This window comes from Hylobates moloch, unplaced genomic scaffold, assembly GCF_009828535.3.
Source record: "Hylobates moloch isolate HMO894 unplaced genomic scaffold, HMol_V3 SCAFFOLD_13, whole genome shotgun sequence".
NCBI classification, from domain to species: domain Eukaryota; kingdom Metazoa; phylum Chordata; class Mammalia; order Primates; family Hylobatidae; genus Hylobates; species Hylobates moloch.
In genome coordinates this window covers 84,896,174-84,918,032 of record NW_026652288.1, presented here as the reverse complement: position 1 = coordinate 84,918,032, position 21,859 = coordinate 84,896,174, and the positions used below count along the sequence as shown (strand labels likewise).

Here is a 21,859-nt window from a genome sequence, read left to right as displayed (position 1 = left end):
GTGTACACACATAATTTGCTTCTTTATTATGTTGATTGTCTCTTCCTTATACAATGTTTACATTTCACTAGGGCTAGGATCTTTCTTCTCCTCACTGATTTATCACAAGCACTTAAAACAGTGTGAAGTCAATAGTAAATAAATACCAGATAAATGATTAATAGCTTTAACAGTTTATATAAGGATAAAACATTGTGTCCAAAAGAAACCTAATGTCTAATACATTACATGGTCAAAGCAAAGCAAAATTACTTATGTAATTACCAGGTAGGGAATTCCACACCCCAAAGTTCATACTCTGCATCCTCTGTGACTCTTGAGACCACAAGACTTCTGGCAAAGGCAAAACAATCACTTTCACATTCATTCCAATAGAACTAAAAATGTGAGACTCTTAGGATAGTCATATCTTTTCTCTTGCTTTCCCCTAATATCATCAATAGTAAAGATTTTTAAACACATCACCAAGTGGGCTAGATGTTTGCTTCAGGAGTACAAGATTTTGGAAAATTGCATTCCTATCCATATAGGAATGGAAAAACCACTCTGAGCAGAAGCAACAGAAGAGTAATGAAAAGAAAAGCAGAATTATTATTTCCTACAATCAGCTAAACACAATAAATAAAACAGTAATTAAAAGTAAGTCAGTCAGGAAAATGTCCCGGTACAGTCTACCTGTGGGTGGCTTGGGCTCCACACAGGGGAACATTCCAGTGCCATGTTTCTTCTCCACCTTGAGGTAGCAAAAATTATTCATGCGTATGAAATAATTAATGCATTGAAGTGTTTCAGACTTGACATTTTCAACCAAATCCATCATTCTGAGCCTTTCTAGTTCTCTAAGAGAGACTCAAAATGTACAAAATGTTTGAAAAGCCTGCTTAGACTAAAACAGTAATTTTCTACTCAAGTTCAGAAATGATAAACCCAAGCATTTCTGATAATGACAAAGTACAATACTATCACAAGTATTGCTCACCTAAAAACAAGTTTCTGCTTTAGAAATTTCCTATCATATATAAATCTACCTTTGAATTTACTTCAAATTAAAGTGGTTATGTTTATTAAAAACTTGTAAAATCACAGTGATCATCCACGTTTACCTTCTTTCTTTCTAAAAATCATTAGAATCTTAGCATTGATAAAGATTTCAAAATTCAAAGATTGTTAGAATTATATTGGTACTTCTGTTTCGGGTTCACATCGTGGTCATTATCATGAAGACCACAATGTATTGAAGGATGAAAACCAACACTGCCTTCCCCAACTCCTGTGGCAGACTAACTAAGCAATCATCATGTTTCAAACTCCTTATCAAAATATTGTTCCAATTAAGACCAATTAGACAAGGGTTGGCATAAGAGGAGAGATATTTAAAATATTTGGTAACTAGTACAGCACAAGTTCTAGTCAGTTAAAATGGATCTCCAATCAATCAGAGGGGACACTAGCTAGTGGACTAGACTGGTGCTTTCCTGCTGAATTCAGAATTAAGCATAAGATACACAATCAATTTTGCTGTCTTTGTTGTAAAGAACCAGATAAAGGGGTGACTTCTCAATTTTATCACTTCTTCTTTACTGCAGTTTGTACACTTGCTGAAAAAATACTTGCTACAGTGATACACTAAATGCAGTGCTTAATGGCACAGTGACTATGTTTCAATAGCACAAATAACATAGATAAACCAGAGTTGCTACTTGCCTTGGCATATAGTAGTTGTTTAATACCTTTGCAAAATGTCTTCAGTTTTACAATCTAACATATAATGCACATCCAAAGGACAAAAAAAAGTTAAAATTATTGTAATAGAAATTTGGCTAAAGTGAAATCATTTTGACAGGATTTCATTTCCATATTTTACATCTATAGTCTCCAAAGTCAATAGACAAAATAATGCAAGTTTAATCTAATATTTCAGGCTAGAGTAAAAAATTGTAGATTGTCAGAAAGGCAAAACTTTAAACATTTTCCAGAATTTAATAAATAGTACCTTAGAGATTATATAGCTGTCTTTTCGTATTATTCGGTCAACATTTAAAAATATAACATAATTGGCCATAGCATCTTTCCTTTAGCTATTTATATTACACAGAGTTATTTTAAAAGCAAAAATATATCTTTTAAAAAAAGAGATTATGAAAAATATGTAGAGAAGTAGGAGAAAAAAAGGAGAAAACAGAATTATGGAAGTCCAAGGAAGAGGGTATTAAAGAGAGAATTATTTCATTTTCTGGCAATATGCGACACACTGTATTCCGGTTTCTGGAGATAGGGAGGGAATGAGTTACAAAAGGTCCCTTTCATACTGCTTACTCTCTCCTGCCGAGAGATCAACCACAAAAACAAAAAGTAAACAAAGACATCAACAGTTCAGAAAACTTTCAATGGTGACATGCCCCAAAGACAGAAAAACAGGGGTATTATAATAGAGGGTGATGAGTAATTACTTTAATCGGGGAAGTCAGGGAAGACATTGCTAGGGAGTTCAAATCCAAACGATGAGAAGCCATGCACAGACCTGGGGAATAACTTCTCAGACAGCAGTAAGTACATAGTCCTTGAAGGAATGAGGAGCTGTACTAAATGAAGCAGAGGCATCACACGTACTGAGGAGTAAAACATGACTAGTAAATTTTGAAATAAAAAGTTATGCATTTTTATAGCGATGGGATTGGATAAGGATAAAATTTCAGAAAATCTATCAAAGAAAGAAAGAACAACAGTTGGGTGGTAAATCTGAGTTAACATACAGCTCAACAACGTGACAGTATCTCGGTTGGTTGCTCAACATTTACAAAAAGAAGACTTAATGCTGATAGACTAAAACTATTTGAACCCATTTGGTTGATAAATCCTAGAAATGAAAAAAGAGGTACAGAGAAAGTGAATCTAGACTACTGTTTCTCAACATGAGAAAGAATAAAATAAATTAATGTAAAAGAGGTTAGCCTTATACTATATATATATTACCATGAAAGTCCCTAATAACTGATCATGAGAGCTTCTGCAACTTTATCACTTTTCCCATGGTTAACATATTTATTGCATTTTCCTGAAGCAAACTAGGAATAAAACTATTATAAGACACAAAATAAATAATCAACAACCATGCTAGCTGATTGCTCCAGAGAAAAGGGTCCTAGAATGAAATTGTGAAAGCCAATCATCTCTCCTATGGTATGGGTAGAGGGCAATGGAGAGACGTGGTTGCTGTGTTGAAAGTCCAGGCAGAGGGCTTGTGAGCCAGTCAGTCCCCGTTGCTTGAGGAGCAGGATGGAAGGTCAATAGCTATTTTGCAAAATGTTCCAGGAACCAGAAGTATCCCAGGAAGGATTGTATTTCAAAATCGCTTGAGAGAAGTTTTAAAAACAACTTCCCTCTAGATTTTCCATTTGTTCTGTCGAGAAGATAACTTTATCTTCCCATTTCAGACCTTGGGAAATCTGAAGGAAATTCCCTGCCCGTTACAATATTCTGATTAAATTTTGAGTAGCTTCTGTGGCCGTAGATGAAAGAGGGACCTGAAGCGGGCACTGAGCACACTCTCACTTTCTACCCTATGGCAGTGTTGTTGGCTCTGTCCATTCCACAATAATATTGTAGCCATGCTGTAATTGGCAATCCAGTCCATTGCTTCTGGCTGAAAGCTGGGCAGCTGTATGATAATAAAATGGTTCTTAGGTTAAAAAAAAAAAAAAAAAAAGTCCTGATGTGTAGCATTTGAAAATTCCTATGGTTTAAAGATTTTCACTATAATTTATTTCAAATGACCAACAGGGCATTGTTTCCTGAGGAACTGTGGGAGAGATAATGAGAATTGGGAAAGATGCAAAAAATAAACCAACTAGCTGAAATAAACTGGTTTGTGCTGGCGTGTGTGCGTGCATGTGTGTGTGTGTGTGTGTGTGTGTGTGTGTGTTTCCTTCTAAAGTGGTAGAACAAAACACTAGTAGAGGTTTTGGCAGTAGTTGAAAACAGAAAACAGTTATGCATTAGAGATAGGGGTTAAAGCTTGTCCTTAGTTAGGTCTTGGTCCAAGAAGTCTCTCTAAGAGCAGATAATAGCAAGAAAGAGATAAGGGCAAAAGGTGGTTCATAGGAAACTCCAGCTATTAGAACATTAAGTATAGAGCGTGTGTGTGTGTGTGTGTGTGTGTGTGTGTGTGTGTGTGTGTTATGGAAAGGATTAAACCATACAGAACTGTTATCCATGATATAAAAATAAAACAAAATAAATACTTAACCATTCATGTCCCCTGTGCTAGACATTTTGCTAAGCAGATTGAATCAATTATTCCAGTCTATCTACAGAACATTAATATTTGGTAGATATTTTTGTAGATGAGGAAACTGGAGCTTAGATATTTAAATAATTTGCTAGTTTTTATAGCAGTATCAAGCCAAGCAATTTTAAATATCAGTTTCTCCTATTATATTGCCAGCTGCATGCAGCAGGGTCCAAGGCTTTCTTATTTACCACTGTGTCCCCTGCGATTAATGTGTAAAAGGTACTCAGAATGTATTTGCTGAAAGTTGAATGTTTCTTGTTATATTAGTGAGACCCAGCTAGCTATATTCTATATTAGTCAGTTAATCTTTTAGTATCAAATTAAAATATACAGAATAACAAATTAATAATCACAGGACACTTTATTTAATAAATGATACTCAACTTATTAAGGTAAGTGCATTGAAGGAGTTGCAAATTCATTCAAGAGAATTCTTCTTGGAGACTGTGAAACTAATATGACAGCATTTTCTTGGATTAATGTGTTTAAACAGTGCATAAACCTAAGAACCAACTTTTCCATAGATCTCTCTAGTTCCGGAAAGGCTGAATTTGCAGCATCTGCTGAAATGAGGTAAGTCTTATTTGTAAACAAAATACTTAAATACAGGCATTTTATATAAATTAAAACATACATCTGCTAAGAAAATTACATTATCACTTAACTTTGCAAGTAGTATGCCTAAATCAAATCAGAAATAAAAATGAAAACACTGGCATTTTCTGTCAAATAGTAATTACGGTGACTAAAAATCTTTAGAAATAACTTTTAGTCAAATTAAAAATCTGCATCTGGGGCTAGGCGCGGTGGCTCATGCCTGTAATCCCAGTACTTTGGGAGGCTGGTGGGCGGATCATGAGGTCAGGAGTTCAAGACCAGCCTGGCCAACATGGTGAAACCCCATCTCTACTGAAAATACAAAAAGTAGCTGGGCATGGTGGTGCGTGCCTGTAATCCCAGCTACTTGGGAGGCTGAGGCAGGAGAATCACATGAACCCAGGAGGCGGAGGTTGCAGTGAGCCAAGACCTCCCCACTGCACTCCCGCCTGGCGACAGAGCAAGACTCTGTCTCAAGAAAAAAAAAAAAAAAATCAGCATCCAAATACTTTCTCACTAAAAATGCCACATGTTGTAATAAAGTGGGGAAAATGAAAACAGTCCACTGCACTTTAACCACTTCGTTGAATTTAGCTGCCTTTGCTTTAAAACTATTATTTCATAAAATAGGCTTTTGTTCTCTTTCACGAGTAGAAAATGTACTCTCTAACAAATATTTAACTATGTACAATATGTTGTGTTAGATCATGGTTTTTGTAAATGTTCCTATCAAAATTTTAAATACAGGGAAAATATATATCTTCTTAAATATGTAGAAACTAACCGCATGGTTATTATTCTCAAATAAGAAAGAAGCAATTATGGGCTGAGTACAGTGGCTCAGGCCTGTAATCCCAGGATTTTGGGAGGCCGAGGTGGGTGGATCCCCTGAAGTCAGGAGTTCCAGACCAGCCTGGTGAACATGTTGAAACCCCATCTCTACTAAAAATACAAAAATTAGCTGGGTGTGGTGGCACATGCCTGTAGTCCTGGCTACTGGGGAGGCTAAGGCAGGAGAATTGCTTCAGGCAGGGAGGCAGAGGTTACAGTGAGCCGAGGTTGCACCACTGTACTCCAGCCTGGGCAAAACTCCGTCTTAAAAACAAACAATAATAAAATGATTTTTTAAAAAAAATGAAAGCAGCAATTATGGAATTGTTTTGTTAACTTAGTTGGTTAGTGAACAGAGCTCATGAAATGAGAAATAGAAGGTCACACTGGGCCAAGGGACTTTATGCAGATTTAAAAAAATGAATAACAGCTGCATTCACAGTCATTTATCTCACAGTTGTGCACTGTTGCCAAAAGATGGATTTTACAATAGAAAAATAAGGGAGACTGATAATATGCAAAGCCACTGTCACCATTAAAAAACTTCAAAGCTGGGCAAGGCACAGTGGCTCACGCCTGTAATCCTAACACTTTGTGAGGCCAAGGCAGGTGGATCACCTGAGGTTGGGAGTTCGAGTTCGAGACCAGCCTGACCAACATGGAGAAACCCCGTCTCTACTAAAAATACAAAATTAGCCGAGTGTGGTGGCACATGCCTGTAATCCCAGCTACTCGGGAGGCTGAGCCAGGAGAATCGCTTGAACTTGGGAGGCACAGGTTGTAGTGAGCTGAGATCAGGCCATTGCACTCCAGCCTGGGCAACAAGAGCAAAACTCCGTCTCAAAAAAAAAAAAAAAAAAAAGAAAAACTTTGAAGCTCACATTTCTGTGTTGGCGAGACAGTAGCTTCATTTTACCATCCAGAAAACAAAAGTTTAAGTACTACAATTCCATTCCACTTCTCTAGCTCACTGATATTGTTATCTATGACAGCAATCATTCAGAGCCAAATGCATATAGCTCTGCCTTTTACCATAACACTGATCAGTTTGCTTTTGTTTGAAAATATTCAAAATAAAAGAGAAAGACCAAGTTTTTCCAGCTATGAGAATATAGGCATCTGATTATAGGTTATCCAAGGATTCCATGCAGTGTTTATATTTTTTTCTCTTTAAGAATTTCTGAGAAAATATTTGATACAGTGCTCAGATTTCATACGTTAAGGCACTACATGTTGATATTTTACACATAAAGACAAGCAATGCTTTTCAGGTCCAACACAACATGATTAATCATTCTACATTCAAGAATTAAATATTTCATTTGTAATTTTTTTTGAGCTTTCACTTTTAATTAAACATATGATCAGGGCATTATGTATATTTTATTTTTATTCATACTGGCCTAGGCATTTTCTTCCCTAATGATTCTTATTTGTCATGTTAGAGAGAAGACAGGAAGATTATATTTAGATAATGTGATAAATATAATAAAAGTTTGTTCTCTCAAATCTTGATATATTGTTCTGATGTTCTGGTAGTTTCTTAATTTCTCCCATTTAAATGTGTCCACTTTTTACAGGATAATAATAGCTGACATTGATAGAGTACTAACTGTCAGGTGCTTTTCCCCACAAAAACCATTAAAGTTACTGTTATATTCCCCTTATGTGGACGAGAACACTGAGTCCTACAGAATTGACCTGACCACCCCACATTTGTACACCTATTAAGAAAGGATGCTAGTCTGGGCTGTTGAACAATGCTCTCTGCAGAATAGGGTAGTGACATATATCTTCATAATAATATAGATTCTGTACAGTTAGTGAGTTTTTGAAAATAAGTTTCTCCATGAAACTGCATTATTTGGCTTATCTTTCAGGTAAAAAATAAAGCTTTACAGAATGAAAAGATACAAAATACATAAAATGTATGGAAATAAGAAAAAAATCTCTTGCTCGGCAACAACTTGGCAGAACCAATCTGACCAACATATAGCAAATATTAATATGTGATTTGCTTTTCTACATCTGCTGGTGTTTCACAAAGGACAAAATAAATAATTGCATAGAAATTGCATAAAAGCCATATGTTCTATTTATAAAATTGACTAGACATTTTCAGCACTCACTACCAATGTCTTTAACCTTATGATAATATTATAGTTGATATCTACCTTTTAAGAAAAATATAAATCACTATTTATTCCCTGAAGCTAACCTTACACATGCTAAATTATTTATGTATCCATTTTAATATGTATTTTGCATCTGACAGGACAACTCTTAGGACCCTTTTACTGACCCACCTGTCATTATGATGGGGTAAACAATGTCACCTTTCTAGTGCACAATGAATTACAAAGAAGTTGTAAAGTATACCATCCATCATGCTGGCACTAAGTAGGTTTTTGAAGTAGATCTCAGATATCAGAAATGCTGTTTAGATGGTTACCAGAAGGCACAAATTAGAAGCTTACACAAAACGGACCTATGATGAATGGACATGACAGTTTTTCAAAGAAAAGGGGCACTCCTCTTCTACAAATAACCTTGTCAAAAGCAAAAAGTTGTGGGAAGCTTTGCTGGCAGTCAGACTAGAATAATTTAAGAACTTAATGGCTCTGCCAGATAGAAATTCATGCAAACGCAATGTACTCAAAATCAAAAAGGAGGCATGCCTGAATCTTTAGCAGCAACCACTCAAGCTTGATTTGAATTAGGGAATGATTTAAAGTGACACAGAAAAATCACCAGCGACTTATCTATTAGAATATGTGAGTTTCAATAATATATCTAAAACAGGTATATAAAATATGTGCAGGTATTCTATATGCATATATAATAGCCACCTAGAAGTTGCTTTTGAAAATTATAACAATACTGATACAATTTGAGTTTTAAAAAATGACTCTCAATAGCACGTGCTTTCTTGATATAGATATTTAAATCAATATGTATTTAGTATAATAGATTTGCATTATTAATACAATCTTAAAATAGTGTCTTTATCTAATTTGCATAATTAATTCCTCAAATTATGTTCTTCAGATACAAGGTGTTAGGTTTATCCATATTGCATTTTGTTTCCTTTAACAATCCCTTTTGTTTAGGCCTAATATTTCAAACATGGAGTGTATTTCCACATCTACAGTTAACTTTATTTTCTCCCTTTTAACAGCTGCATTTTAAAAGATTTTTTTAAACTCTATTTTTAAAAAGGCAGTTTTAATACACTTACAAATGGTGTGAGGATACTAAATAAGGACTCAGAACTATGCATATTTGGATAACTCCATAAATCTGCAGTAGAGGTGGATTTTCTTTTATGTGAAATGAAAGGAAATTTAAAAACTTATAACTGTTAAGATAAACATGTAGAAAACGCTCAGAGATATGGTTACACAGGAATATTTAAAAAAAAAAAAACACCCCACCCAGTTCCATTAGCAAAACGAAAAAAATAATTAACTTTGCAAAAAATAAATGAGTACTCTTTGATAATGAATAGATAAAACCACTGGTTGGTTCTCTGAAGTTTTTCATTTTTAAATTGGCTCTTTCAATACAAAGTCATATCCTTAGAAATAGGCGTGCATTGCCTTAACTGTGAAAGATGGAGACATACAAGAAAGGGTCACTGAACCCTGTCTTATCCCAATTGTCCCATATGTTGTAATAGAAATTGTCATACAACATGCCCAGAAAAACAACACAAAAGACCATTGTTATAGATACACACATGCATTAGTTTGAAAGTTAAAATATATTGTTTTTAAGTAAACTGGCTTCTTCTTTTGTGTCCTCTATTGACAAGAAAAAGTAAGTGAAAAAGAAAAAAATAAAGAAGAGGAAAGTACCACATATATTTGGATAAGAAAAACAACTGTTTCATTTAAAGGGATCTAAAAAGACAGCTACTGAACATACTGAACATACAACCAAAATGCTGAGAATACAACTCCCATATAACTTATAATTCTAAATGGGAGAGGGGCTGGGGGTGGAGAACACCATCGGTATCCTTAGAATTCACATTTCTAGTTTCTAAGGTCTGATGATTTGAAATTGTCAAGGAAATAAAAATAGTGCTTAAGTAAAATTTATGGAGGCTAACTTAGCCTCCACAAACAATAACTGCTAAATTTGAAAAAGATATTAAAATACTTCAGGCCTGAATGTATTTTAATTTTAATCAAATCATAATTATAGGGTCCCTATAAACTAATCAATCAGTGGCTGCTTGGAATTTGGTGTGGTCTAAAAATATCTAGAAGAAAGGGAATAGGCTCAGTTTTTAAAAGTAGGAAGGTTGAAGCCATAGAATTTCGCAAATTCACATTTTTAACTTATTTCTTAAAATATTAAACCTCTCTACATATTAGTAACATTACATATATTTTAAACTAAAAATTTATTTTACATTAATAATGAGATGACCTTCAGTTGTGTGGAGGAGTCTAACAATGGACACTAAATAGCCAAACATTTATTACTCTTACACACTACTTGAACGCAGGACACTTGAAGGTGAAGCTATCTAACTGCAGAAGTGTGAAAGAATAAAGAAAATAAAGGGCGAAGAATATTTATATATCCATCCTACAGCATTATCTGTTAGAAAAAAAGGGATGATTACCATTTTGTGATTCAGCCTAGTCTTTTACAAAATATAAAAAGCAAACATACAATTACATATAATACGCTGTGTCCAATATCTGCACAAATAGCATAGGAAAGTGGATTTGCCCAACATTGGAACTATAGGGCCAAACAGATTCTTCCAAATGACCTTCTCCCTGACTTTCTTCCCTCCACCACCACCTCCATTATTATGAGAATTTGCCTGTGGTGAGTATGAGTCAGAAATCAGAAGTATACAATATCTGTTAATATCCCCCCCCTTTTTTTTTTTTTTTTTTTTTTGAGAAGGAGTTTCGCTCTTGTTACCCAGGTTGCAGTGCAATGGGGACATCTCAGCTCACTGCAACCTCCACCTCCTGGGCTCAAGTGATTCTCCTGCCTCAGCCTCAGGAGTAGCTGGGATTACAGGAGCCCGCCACTGGGCCCGGCTAATTTTTTGTATTTTTTTAGTAGAGACGGGGTTTCACCATGTTGGTCAGGCTAGTCTCAAACTCCTAACCTCAGGTGATCCACCCGCCTCAGCCTCCAAAGTGCTGGGATTACGGCCTCCCCAAAGTTCTGGGATTACAGGCATGAGCCACAGTGCCCGGCCAGTATCTCTTTTAAACCAAGGCAAACAAACTGTTATTGAAGGGTTCCTCTCCCATGTTTCCCTTATTATGCAGTAAGTCCAGAGTATAAAGGAGTCATAGAAATTTAATTTTCCAGATCCAGTGAATCTCCCCAGTATACAGTAAGACCAACAAATACATGCTCCCATAAGGGACTCTGGGAAGCTGCACAGTGATAGGATATCTCTTTCCTTGGTCAGTGTGGAAACTGTACAATATGAAAGTGCAGGGGCATTGAGGGAGGGTTTTCGTGGTGAACCCATATCTAAGGAATTTATTTAATTAAATTAGTTTATTTAATCTTATTCTACCTTCAATCCACTGGGCCCAGCGGGTTGTTACAGAGGGCCACACTAAGGAAATAAGGATAGAAGTTGTAGTTTCATGAGTTTTGCATATCTCCTTCTTCAAGGAATAATCAACGTTCACCAGCGGAAATTGAAAAGCAAAGAGATGGGGAAGATTCCAAGGACTCGCCCAAGTTCCTGGTGTTTTTGTGAATGTTCTGTGTTTTAGACATGCTTTTGTTTAGGGGAAGACATGAGCTGAGCCAATTGGGATAAAGAAGAAAATGCGTATGGCTCAGGCAGAGTTAGAAGTTTTAGAGAAAATATCGGGGTAACTTTTAGAGTCTTGGCTTAAGGCCAAAGCTTCTGAATGAAGGAAAGAGTGACAGTTGCCTTCCTCTATTTTTATTAATATACAGGTGTGTTACCATTATTACCTACCAGAAAGAGCATAATATTAATCAAATCAAATTATATGAGTCCTACAGTAGAAATATTGCAGACATTTAATATTATATTAAAGTTTAATTAATGGTAAGACTTTTCAAGGTGGTAATAGTTATATGCAGCTCTTTGGCTAAAAGTCAAAGTATGATAATATACAGAATAGAAACGATACTGGACTGCCAGAAAATCTGCCTCTCCCTCCCACTCCCCCAAAATCTATTAGGAACGAGCATTTACTGTTATTATTTCAAATATTTATGCAAAGTAATTTTAAATGATTTAAATATTCCATATATTAATCAAAGTTAATAATAAGTTAGATTCTGAAACATCTGTGCCATTAACTAGAGTCAGAAAAATAACATTATTTCATTGGTATTAACTGAGGCAATCTACAGTTTGATGAAAAAAAAAAAAACTAAGTGTATTTTTTAAAATTACACTTTTACATAGAGTTAGCAAACTTGTCCATAAAAAGGAAACTGTTGACCAATTACACATTGTTATATCTAACTTGTATATTGTTCTTACTAGAGGCTATGCTCTGTCCTCCTAGATTTACATATATTAGCAATTTTTTCTCACAACAACCTTATGAGTTGGAACTATTATTGACTCCAATACAGAGATGAGGAAATCAGCCCCAGTTTCCTCCCCACGGTTAAGTAACAGTGGTTAACTGGGCAGCTGAGATTTAAAACTAGTCCATGTGGCTCTAGAAGCCTTGCACTTAACCACTATGCCAAAAAAAACCTGCATCATAAATCTGCTAACCCAGAAAAGGTGAAGAAATAATACACACCTGGCTTCTAATCACATGTGTTTTCCATCAGGAAAGCAGGGGCACTGTGTTTCAAATCTTAAATGTGTTAATAATCATATCAATTTTCCACTTAATTTCTTTTGTGTGTACACAATCTCAAAACACAACCCTCTCCATTTCTTTCCCTTTCTCTATGTCAATGTATTAAATTTTGCCTCTTCAAAGCCATGGAATGAAATAGACATGCACTATATGGACAGAGCAAAATGTGAATGACTCAGTCACACATTCAACACCTTTGAATTAAATTTTTCTAACATGTTTTCACTTTCAAAATATGACAAGAAAAGGGTCAGGAGGGCCAAATCTTCCTTCTCTTTCCTGGCACCTCCACACTGAGAAGATTTAATGGTTACTTTTGTACGTTGCATCTTGCCAGTTAGTTCAATTTAGATGAAAGCTGTTATTTTCTAATTCCATCTCACTGTAAATGACAGAGACAAACGGTCATATTACCTTGAGAGTTCCTTTGGCAGAATAGGCTGCATATGAATAGAGCAGGTCTTGGCTGCTGTCTTTTCTGGCTTCTTCACTGCAAGGCTGGCCATTAGGATGAAAGCATTGATCACTGCTGCTCAGAGTCACAGTGCTGGGAGAAGGGCCTGGCAGATTAAGCAGCACGGAGTAATTTACAAACTGTACATCTTCTAGGCCCAAAGAGGTCCACTGAGTCTTAATCTTCTTTGAAATTTCCGTGTCATCTTCATTTTTATATAGTTGTACCAAATTTCTGAAATAAATTTGAAAAGAAAACTTTTTTAAAAAGGAGATTTCTTTATTCTTTTGAGATATGACTGCTCAATATACGAACAATATTAATAGATGTTATGGGATATTGAAAGATGAATGAGACAGGACCCTACCACATGAAACGTAACACAAAACAAAGCAGAATGAATTAATTTCTTAAATTAAGAACTAACGGCCCTTGTGGTAGCTCATGCCTGTGATTCCAGCACTTTAGGACGCTAAGGAGGGAAGATGGCTTGAGCACAGTACTAGCCAGGGCAACACAGAGACACGCTCTGTCTACAAAACATTAAAAATAAATTAGCTGGATGTCCTGGTATGCATCTGTGGTCCCACCTACTTGGGAGGTTGAGGTGGGATGACCACTTGAGCCTGGGAGTTGGAGGCTGCAGTGAGCTAGGATGGAACTATTGCATACCAGCTTTGTCAAGAGAGTGAGACTCTTTCCAAAGAAAAGCAAACAAACAAAACAAAACAAAAAAGCTCACTAATACAGCACTATGGCATTGCAGAGAAGAGTGATATTAATGACAACTAGATCTTCTATTAGTTCTGATCCTTCTAACAACATCAACATAATCCACTTAAAAGTCCATTCCAAAATCTAGGTGTCATTCCAGTTGAGACATTTCTTTGTTGTAGTTAAGGTGATTTCATTTAAAACGATATGATTGAAGTATAGTTATTGCTATTTAAAATAATACAGACAGAGCTCTTCAGATACAAATTTTATGCCAGATTACGTGGTGCTATGAGCACAATGTTTTTCAATAAAACCAAAACCAAAACAGAGATTGCCAAACCAATGTGAAATTAATGTTTGTATTGTACTTTCTGTACTTTGTATATTTATTTCTATACCTATCTCGTAATACAATGATGCTATTTTTGCTTATGACATATTAGAAGCCTGACAAAATCTGTTAAAAAAATTTTGTATAGTACCTAGAACAGAATCAGGCATGAGAGCTTAATAAAAATAATTTAATCCAGATAAAGTTTTTTTTTTTTTAATTTTGTGGCTGAAATATTAACAAAAAGGGACCAAAAAAGAACAATTTCCTTTAGGGGCAAAAATGTATCTTCTTAAAATAATCTTATTGCTATACAAGCTATTACCTAAGTGTTTATTTTGATATTACTGTTATTTTGCCCATCACATTATTTTTCTCACTTATTTCCTCCAGGACCCTGTTTATTCAACAACTCCTAAACTGAGCTTGTTTGACGTATGGCCCGTGGGCTGCATATGGCCCCACAACAGCTCTGAACGTGGCCCAATGCAAATTCATAAGCTTTCTGAAAACATTATGAGACTTTTTAAAAGATTTTTTCTAATTTTTATTTGAGCTTATCAGCTGTTGTTAGTGTTAATGTATTTTATGTGTGGTCCAGGACAATTTGTGTTTATCCAGTGTGTCTCAGAAAAGCTAAATGACTGGACACCCCTGCAACAGTACATGCCAGAAAGTATTTAAAGAAATATTAATAATGTGTGATAGTAGATATCCATGTTGTAATGTATGTATCAGGTTAAAGATGTTCCTTCCATTCTCATGTTGTTAACAGATGTTTTATGAATGGATATTAAATTTTGTCAGAAATTCCGATACATTTATAAGATGCAGTCACAATAGTGGTAAGAAAGCATTACAAGAGATAAAAGGTAAGTCTGAGGCCACAGCTTAGAAGCTAGCCTACACAGGAAGATGCAATAAAAACAGTTTCTCGGTTATCTCCTATCTTTGTGAAGCTACTCCTATTCACGCTTTCTTCCCATTTCTTTTCTTTTTCTTCTTCTTCTTTCCTCCTCCTTCTCCCCCTCCTCCCCTCCTCCTCCTCCCTCTCCTCCCCCTCCTCCCCCTCCTCCTCCTCCTTCTCCCCCTCCTCCCCCCCCCCCTCCCCCTCCTCCCCCCCCTCCCCCTCCTCCCCCTCCTCCCCCTCCTCCTCCTCTTCCTTCTCCCCCTCCTCCCCCTCCTCCTCCTCCTCCTCCCCCTCCTCCCCCTCCTTCTTCTTTTTTAATATCTACTTGGATTAGTCAACAGTGCCACCTAAATTTTATGGAATAGCTGGTGAGAAGAATTATATTCTCTTTCATTACCAGTAAGAGGGCTCTGCCTTCCACCTTGTTTTGTTGTTGTTGTTACTTTATCTGTTCTCTACCTTTTCGTACCCCCTTTCTCCACTGCTATTGCATTCTCTCTGTATTTTTGGGATAGGGCAGGTAAACTGAGTTAAAACAACACAATTTGACAGGAAAGTCATTCACAAAGGTGCACCACTACCTTGTTCTGTTCAAATCCATATAAAATGAGGTTTCAAAATATATATTTTATTTATACAAACATAGCAATATATCATTAACATTGACAGACAAAGAGAAGAAAAACGTGAAGACTGCTTTATATTTTGTTTGCTCCTCTACACAGTTAATTGGTGAACATAAATCTACCAGGGAATGTGCAAGATGTTTAATCTGCCATTCCTTTTGTTGGTCTCAGTTGCTTTATGGTGCAAGCAACTGAAAACATTGAATGTTACACTATAAGGCCTCAAAGGCAAATGAAATACTTCTTTTAGGGCTCAACTGAAGAATTAGTAATTTGTCCCAATTGTGGAGGATTTCTAAATATTTTTCAGTACTAAGCTAAAATTAATGAGTGAAAAAATGTATACAGTCTTTACTTCACTTTTAATTTATGGGATATGTACTTTATAACATCATTTTTAATAACATGAAATAATTTAAACACATAAAGAATATACGACATATACAATGTATAAAGAGTAGTGAAAGGAACTACCCAGGTTATGAAGTAGAAGATCTCTAATATTATCAAAGCCCCAAGAATAGTTTTTCTCTATTCAATCACTTACCTTGATCCCCAGGGTAAGCATCAATCTGATTTTGTTGTTTCCCATTGTCTTTTTTAAATAGGTTTATATATATATATATGTATCTCTTTAACAATTTCTTTAATTATAGGTGTTTTTACTTTTACAAAATTGGTATCTTATATATGGTTTTCATACTTGCCTTTTTTACTCAATATTGGGCGTCTGAGATTCCTCCAGGTTTTTAATCAGTTTTCCTAAGATAAATATTTTGAAGTTGTTTTCAGCTTTTCACTATTGTAAACAATGCTGCACTGGATATTCTTATTCATGTTTCCTGATAGACATATGCAAAAGTTTCCTTAGGCAAGGGATTATTGGTCCATAAGGTATGTACCTGTGTAACTTTATTCCAAAATGCCAAAATGCTTTTAAAAGAATTTTAATTACACTCTTGCCATCTTTTCATGACAGTTCTACTTCCTCCATTCCTCACCAATACTTGGTATTGTCCATTATTTTATTTCACTTTTAAATTTTATTTTATATTATACTTTTGTCAATGTAGTGAGTGTAAAGTAATATTTCATTATGTGTTTAACTCAGAAGTACAACTGCTGGATTGCAGGATATACTAAATAGTTTTCCAAGGCTTCCTTTACCACCTTCTGCTCCTGTATCTAATTTCCACTGTACAATGAGGGTAAAATTATATCCCATTGTGGTTTTAATTTGCATCTTCATGATTACCAGTGAGGATCTTTTCATGTATTATTTAGCTACTTATGTTTCCTTTCATGTATAATAACTGCTCTTGTTTTTGCCTATATTTATAGAAGATTTTGTATGTTCTGAATAATATTTTTTAGGTCATATGTATGGCACATATTTTATCCTAGTTTTTGTCTTCTCTTTTTATTTGCAATGTATTGTCTTATGATAAGCAAAAGTTTATAATTTTAATGCACAGAGCTTTTAATATAATTGTTTACATATTTTCTGATGTGCTTAAGAAATCCTCAATGCTGTGGTCATGAAGTTATTCTCACTTATTTTCCTAAAAGTTTTAAGGAGTTGTTTTTCACATTTCAGTGTTTATTTGGAGAACGTGTGTGTATGTGTGTGCAGGTGTGTGGTAGGAGGCAGGAATCCAATTTCACTTTTTCCAACAGGAGTCCTAGTTCCCCTTGTCAAATATGCCCCATTAATGTGCAATGACAACTCTGCCGTATATGAGTTGCCATATGTGTCTGGGTGTGTCTGAGTTCCCAAATCAATTCCATTTGTCTTTTTCTTCCATCTCCATAATAATGGGCTGTTTTCATTATTACAGCTTTATAATGGGCAAGTAACACTACTTGTTCATCAGGAAATCTTAACTATTTTCCTTTTATCTTCCATATGAATATTGAAATGAGCTCACTAATTTCCATGCCAACATTGTGACTGGAATTACATTGAGACTAAAAATCAATTTGGGAAGAAATGCCATCCTTATGATAATATATCAATAAATCCTTAATATTATTGCTATAGTCTGAATGTTTATCCATATGTTGAAATCCTAACCCCCAAGGTGATAGTACTAAGAGGTTGGGGTCTTTGGGAGGTGATTATATTATATTACCTTTCCATCATGTGAAGACACAGCTAAAAAGCACCATCAGTGAGGGAGGAGGCCCTTACCAGATACCACAGGCACTTTGATCTTGAACTTCCCAGCCTCCAGAATTATAAGAAAGAAATGTCTGTTATTAGTTATCTAATCTAAGGCATTTTGTTGTAGCAGCCTGAACAAATTAAGATAATGGTCAAGTGTCTGGTCAATGTTAACATAAAAATATGTTTTAAAATTAAAATATTTCCTACTGCTGGTGTAGAGGAATACTATTCAGTTGTCCTATAAAGTAAACCTGCTAAACTCTCTTTTTAATTATAATAATTTTCTTCCTTTTTTCTATGTAAAAAAATCATATCACATGCAAAATAATTAAGGTTTTATTATATCCCTTCTAATTATTTAGAGATTTAACTTTTTTTTGTTTTACTATACAGGCTATGACCTCCAGAAAGTATTTAAAGAAATATTAATAATGTGTGATAGTAGATATCCATGTTGTAATGTATATATCAGGTTAAAGATGTTCCTTCCATTCTTATGTTGTTAACAGATGTTTTATGAATGGATATTAAATTTTGTCAGAAATTCCGATACATTTATTAAGACAATTGAATGTTTTATTTCTTTAATTTGGTTGATTACATTAGTAGATTTTTAAAATATTAAACTTGCATTCCTAAAATAAGCTGGACTAACATAATGAATTATAATTTTAGCTATCATGTGATTTATTTTGCAAATATTTTATTATTTTCACATCCATTTTTAAAGGTAAATTTGGCATGTAATGTTCCTTTTAACTATCACTTCTGATTTTGATTTGTAATATACAAATCTCACAAAATGAGATAGCAAGCGTTCCTTCTTGATCTACTCTCTAGGAGAGGTTGGATATTATTAAAAGTTTTAAAAAACAAACTTTTCTTAAACTAAAAATTGTCTGTACTTGATGTCCCCATTATGTGAGAACTATGCCCTGCTGATTAATGATTTTGATTTAAGAATTTTTGAAAATGTATTCTTTGAATCACAGCTCTTTCATTGCACTCCGTGCTGCCTTACATTAATTTTCTAATTTCTAGGTTTCTGGTTTCATCACCTGCCATGGTACTTTTTCTCGAGCTTTTTTTTCCTTGGGAATTTCTCTTATGATTCTGTCGCCTCAGGATAGTAGTCCTTCAAAGTAGTTATGTTATAATGTATTCAGCATATATGCGTTTTTCAGAATATCTATTAACAAATTACTCAAAATGGAAATGCACTATAACACCTTAGACATGATTTCTCTGTAGCTATTTATTGCTACTCCCACAATATCCAAGAGGAAAAACTCTGGAAAAGTAGTTAAGAATTATGACCTAAGCTGTTTCTTCCACAGACTTTCATAATAGAATAGATACTTCTTCAAAATTGATTGAGGTGATAACATTTGGCACATTATCTCACCAATTAGAGACTAGATTATTCAAATCTCCTACACTCTGGTTGTTGATTCAAGGGAATATGAGCACATCTTTATAGAAACCTAGAAAATACAAGTATATCAATAAAAAAATGTATACTAAAAGACGATAGCAAAGTTTTTGGATACATATGATTGTAGAAATACTGGTCTCTAGAAAATATGATTTCTTCATAAACAGTGGCAACATTTCACAGAGTTAATCATAAGTTTAAAAATAACTCTTAAATTGTAGTCTTACTAAGATTACTTTAAAATTCTGGTGCCTTTTAAAATTTTATTTTAAATTTATCAAGTTTAATGTATATGCTTCTCTTGTTTAAGAAAATGATTTCGGGAGATCATATGAGTTCATAGTTCTACAATTATGTAATCTTTAAATTGTTTTAAATCAGCCTTCATCGACACAGTCTTACAGATACAAATGGTTTAGTCAAAGGGTTCTATTTATTAATAATTTCAAATCATTTAGAATGTTAAAATAAATAGATTTTATTGAGAATGTCAACAGTTTACTATATATTTTTTCCCCATAATAAATGTTTCAGGATTTGTGGTGAACCACTCTGCTATAATTAGGTAGTTTGCTGTATTAAATGAGAAATTCTATTAAAGAATTAACTGCAATATAATCTAAGTTTTCTAATTTCAGAGAAATTTGCAAAAATAGAAGGGTATAACCTAAAATCACAAGGTATTTATTTGACAGAGAGTTTTGCTGTGCTTTAATTTTTAAAATAAGGGTTTCCATGGGCCAGTAGTTTTGGCAGGCAGCATAATGAACTGTCATGCCTGAGACTTGAATTTGGAAGTAACTTTGGCATTAATGTTCCATTGGCCAATGGAGATTAGAAATGGGAGAATTTTGGCTTTAGTAGACAAAATTCTGTTTATATCAATGTTCAACACCTGCTGCTGTATGAGCCACAGAGCAACAGTGATGTCAGAATTGGAGGAAGCCAGGCATGCAGTATTCCTAACACCAGGTTGAATGCCAAGAGTATACTGTAAATGAATGGGGAAAGAAAACATCTAAAGAAAGATGAACTAGAAGTACACATGGAAAAAATCAGCACATTTATTAATGCCCATTATCATTTTCTTATGTATATTTACAATAACATACGCAGATACTCATACTATACCGCGTGATATTTCTAATATAGTATTAAAAAGTCAAACATTTCATTAGGTTGTTATTTGAATTGGTATCCAATGTAGTAAAATTCTGTGAATCATGCACTATATATGTGTGATAAATTTAAAGATTATATAGGATGAAATTACCTTTTAATCTCATGATTTTGCTTTGGAAATATTAAGATTAAAACACATGATAAACTGTAATAAAAATAGCAGCAAGAAATTAAATGGTTGAGAGGGAAAGGCAGCATCTCATAGTCTTCCCTTGCAACACAGCCACTAATGGCATGCCAATGAAACAATGGTTTCCTGTTCAACTACTTCTTACCTTCTAAAATAACATGCTAACTACAAATTTTGTATTAAATGTCTACTGTTATGCTTAATCATCACAAAAAACTCTTGATATAACTACTATGGTTGCTAGTTTACAGATAAGGAAATTGAAGGCTAGATAATGCAATCAAGATGTTAAACGTCCTAGATTAAATAAGTCAGTTTTCTACTATTCTACACTGAATCTCAGATTTCCACTATACTGTGCTGCTATTTAGAAAAAGCAGCTTGTTTCCCAATCTGAGATGTTTCCCAAAAGCAATAAAAATGATGAGTGTTAGAAAGCACTATATCCGGGTAAAATAAAAGTTAGATAGTAAGAGGTAGGTGGAAATAAATCTTTATGCTCATGAGAAAATGACACTCAGGGAAATTAATGTAGCAATGTAAAAAATACAATAGAATGAATTTCACAGTTTGGGAACCATCTGAACAAAGAAGAAGAAAACGGATTCTTTATACATTCTATTTAAAAATCAGTTCAGAAATGGATTATCTGCCAGAGAACGTAATAGTCTCTCCTCTTCTGATCAAGGAAAATATGGTACATATCTGTCTGCTCTACAAGTAATAGAAGGCATGCTGATGGGCTCAGTGCCCTCTACTTAAGTCCCAGGCAAAAAGCTGAAACTCAACAAATACTTTAATCGATTTGATATTTATATCAATTTATGTTCCACATGACAGTAAGATAAGTAAGATAAGCTTGATTTAAAAACCAGAGCACACAGAAATACAACAAACTGTCAACACATCTACTAATACCTGTACCAGAAAAAAAAATCCAGTATTAAAACTCTACATCTTTCACTCTTGCACACATTTGCACAGGAGATAATTTCATCTCTGGTTAACAGCGAGTGCATATTTGGATTTCAAGAGAGAAGAACACAATAAGGTATCTAAAAGCAGACTCACGGAATGGACAAATTAATCCAATCAGTAAGACAATACAAGTCTTCAAACTTGGGTGGTCAATACACAGAGACTTTTGATAAAAAGAGTCATTATTTCTATTTTTTTTTCAAGTAAGTGAATAGATAACTGAATAAATAATTGGGAGAAAGTTTTTCCATTTCGATAAGATTGTAATAGAAATGACTAGCCTTTATCACACTTCGGAATAAGCATATTTACTGAGAATTAAATACTTAAACACTAACAAAGATTCCCTTTTCTTGTCA

General features: G+C 34.5%; 1 protein-coding gene and 1 long non-coding RNA gene across 2 annotated transcripts in view; one reads left to right on the top strand and one right to left on the bottom strand.

Annotated features, from left to right (window-relative positions):
- Positions 1 to 12,096, top strand: part of LOC116481255 (uncharacterized) — a 35,110-nt gene extending 23,014 nt beyond the window's left edge. The window contains exons 2-3 of the long non-coding RNA XR_004251455.1: positions 4,816 to 4,864; positions 11,384 to 12,096. This is a non-coding gene — a long non-coding RNA (uncharacterized LOC116481255). The remainder of the gene's footprint in view (positions 1 to 4,815; positions 4,865 to 11,383) is intronic.
- Positions 1 to 21,859, bottom strand: part of NAALADL2 (N-acetylated alpha-linked acidic dipeptidase like 2) — a 959,155-nt gene that overhangs the window by 573,381 nt on the left and 363,915 nt on the right. The window contains exon 3 of the mRNA XM_032174021.2: positions 12,985 to 13,258. Within this exon, the coding sequence (XP_032029912.1) occupies positions 12,985 to 13,258 (274 nt within the window). The remainder of the gene's footprint in view (positions 1 to 12,984; positions 13,259 to 21,859) is intronic.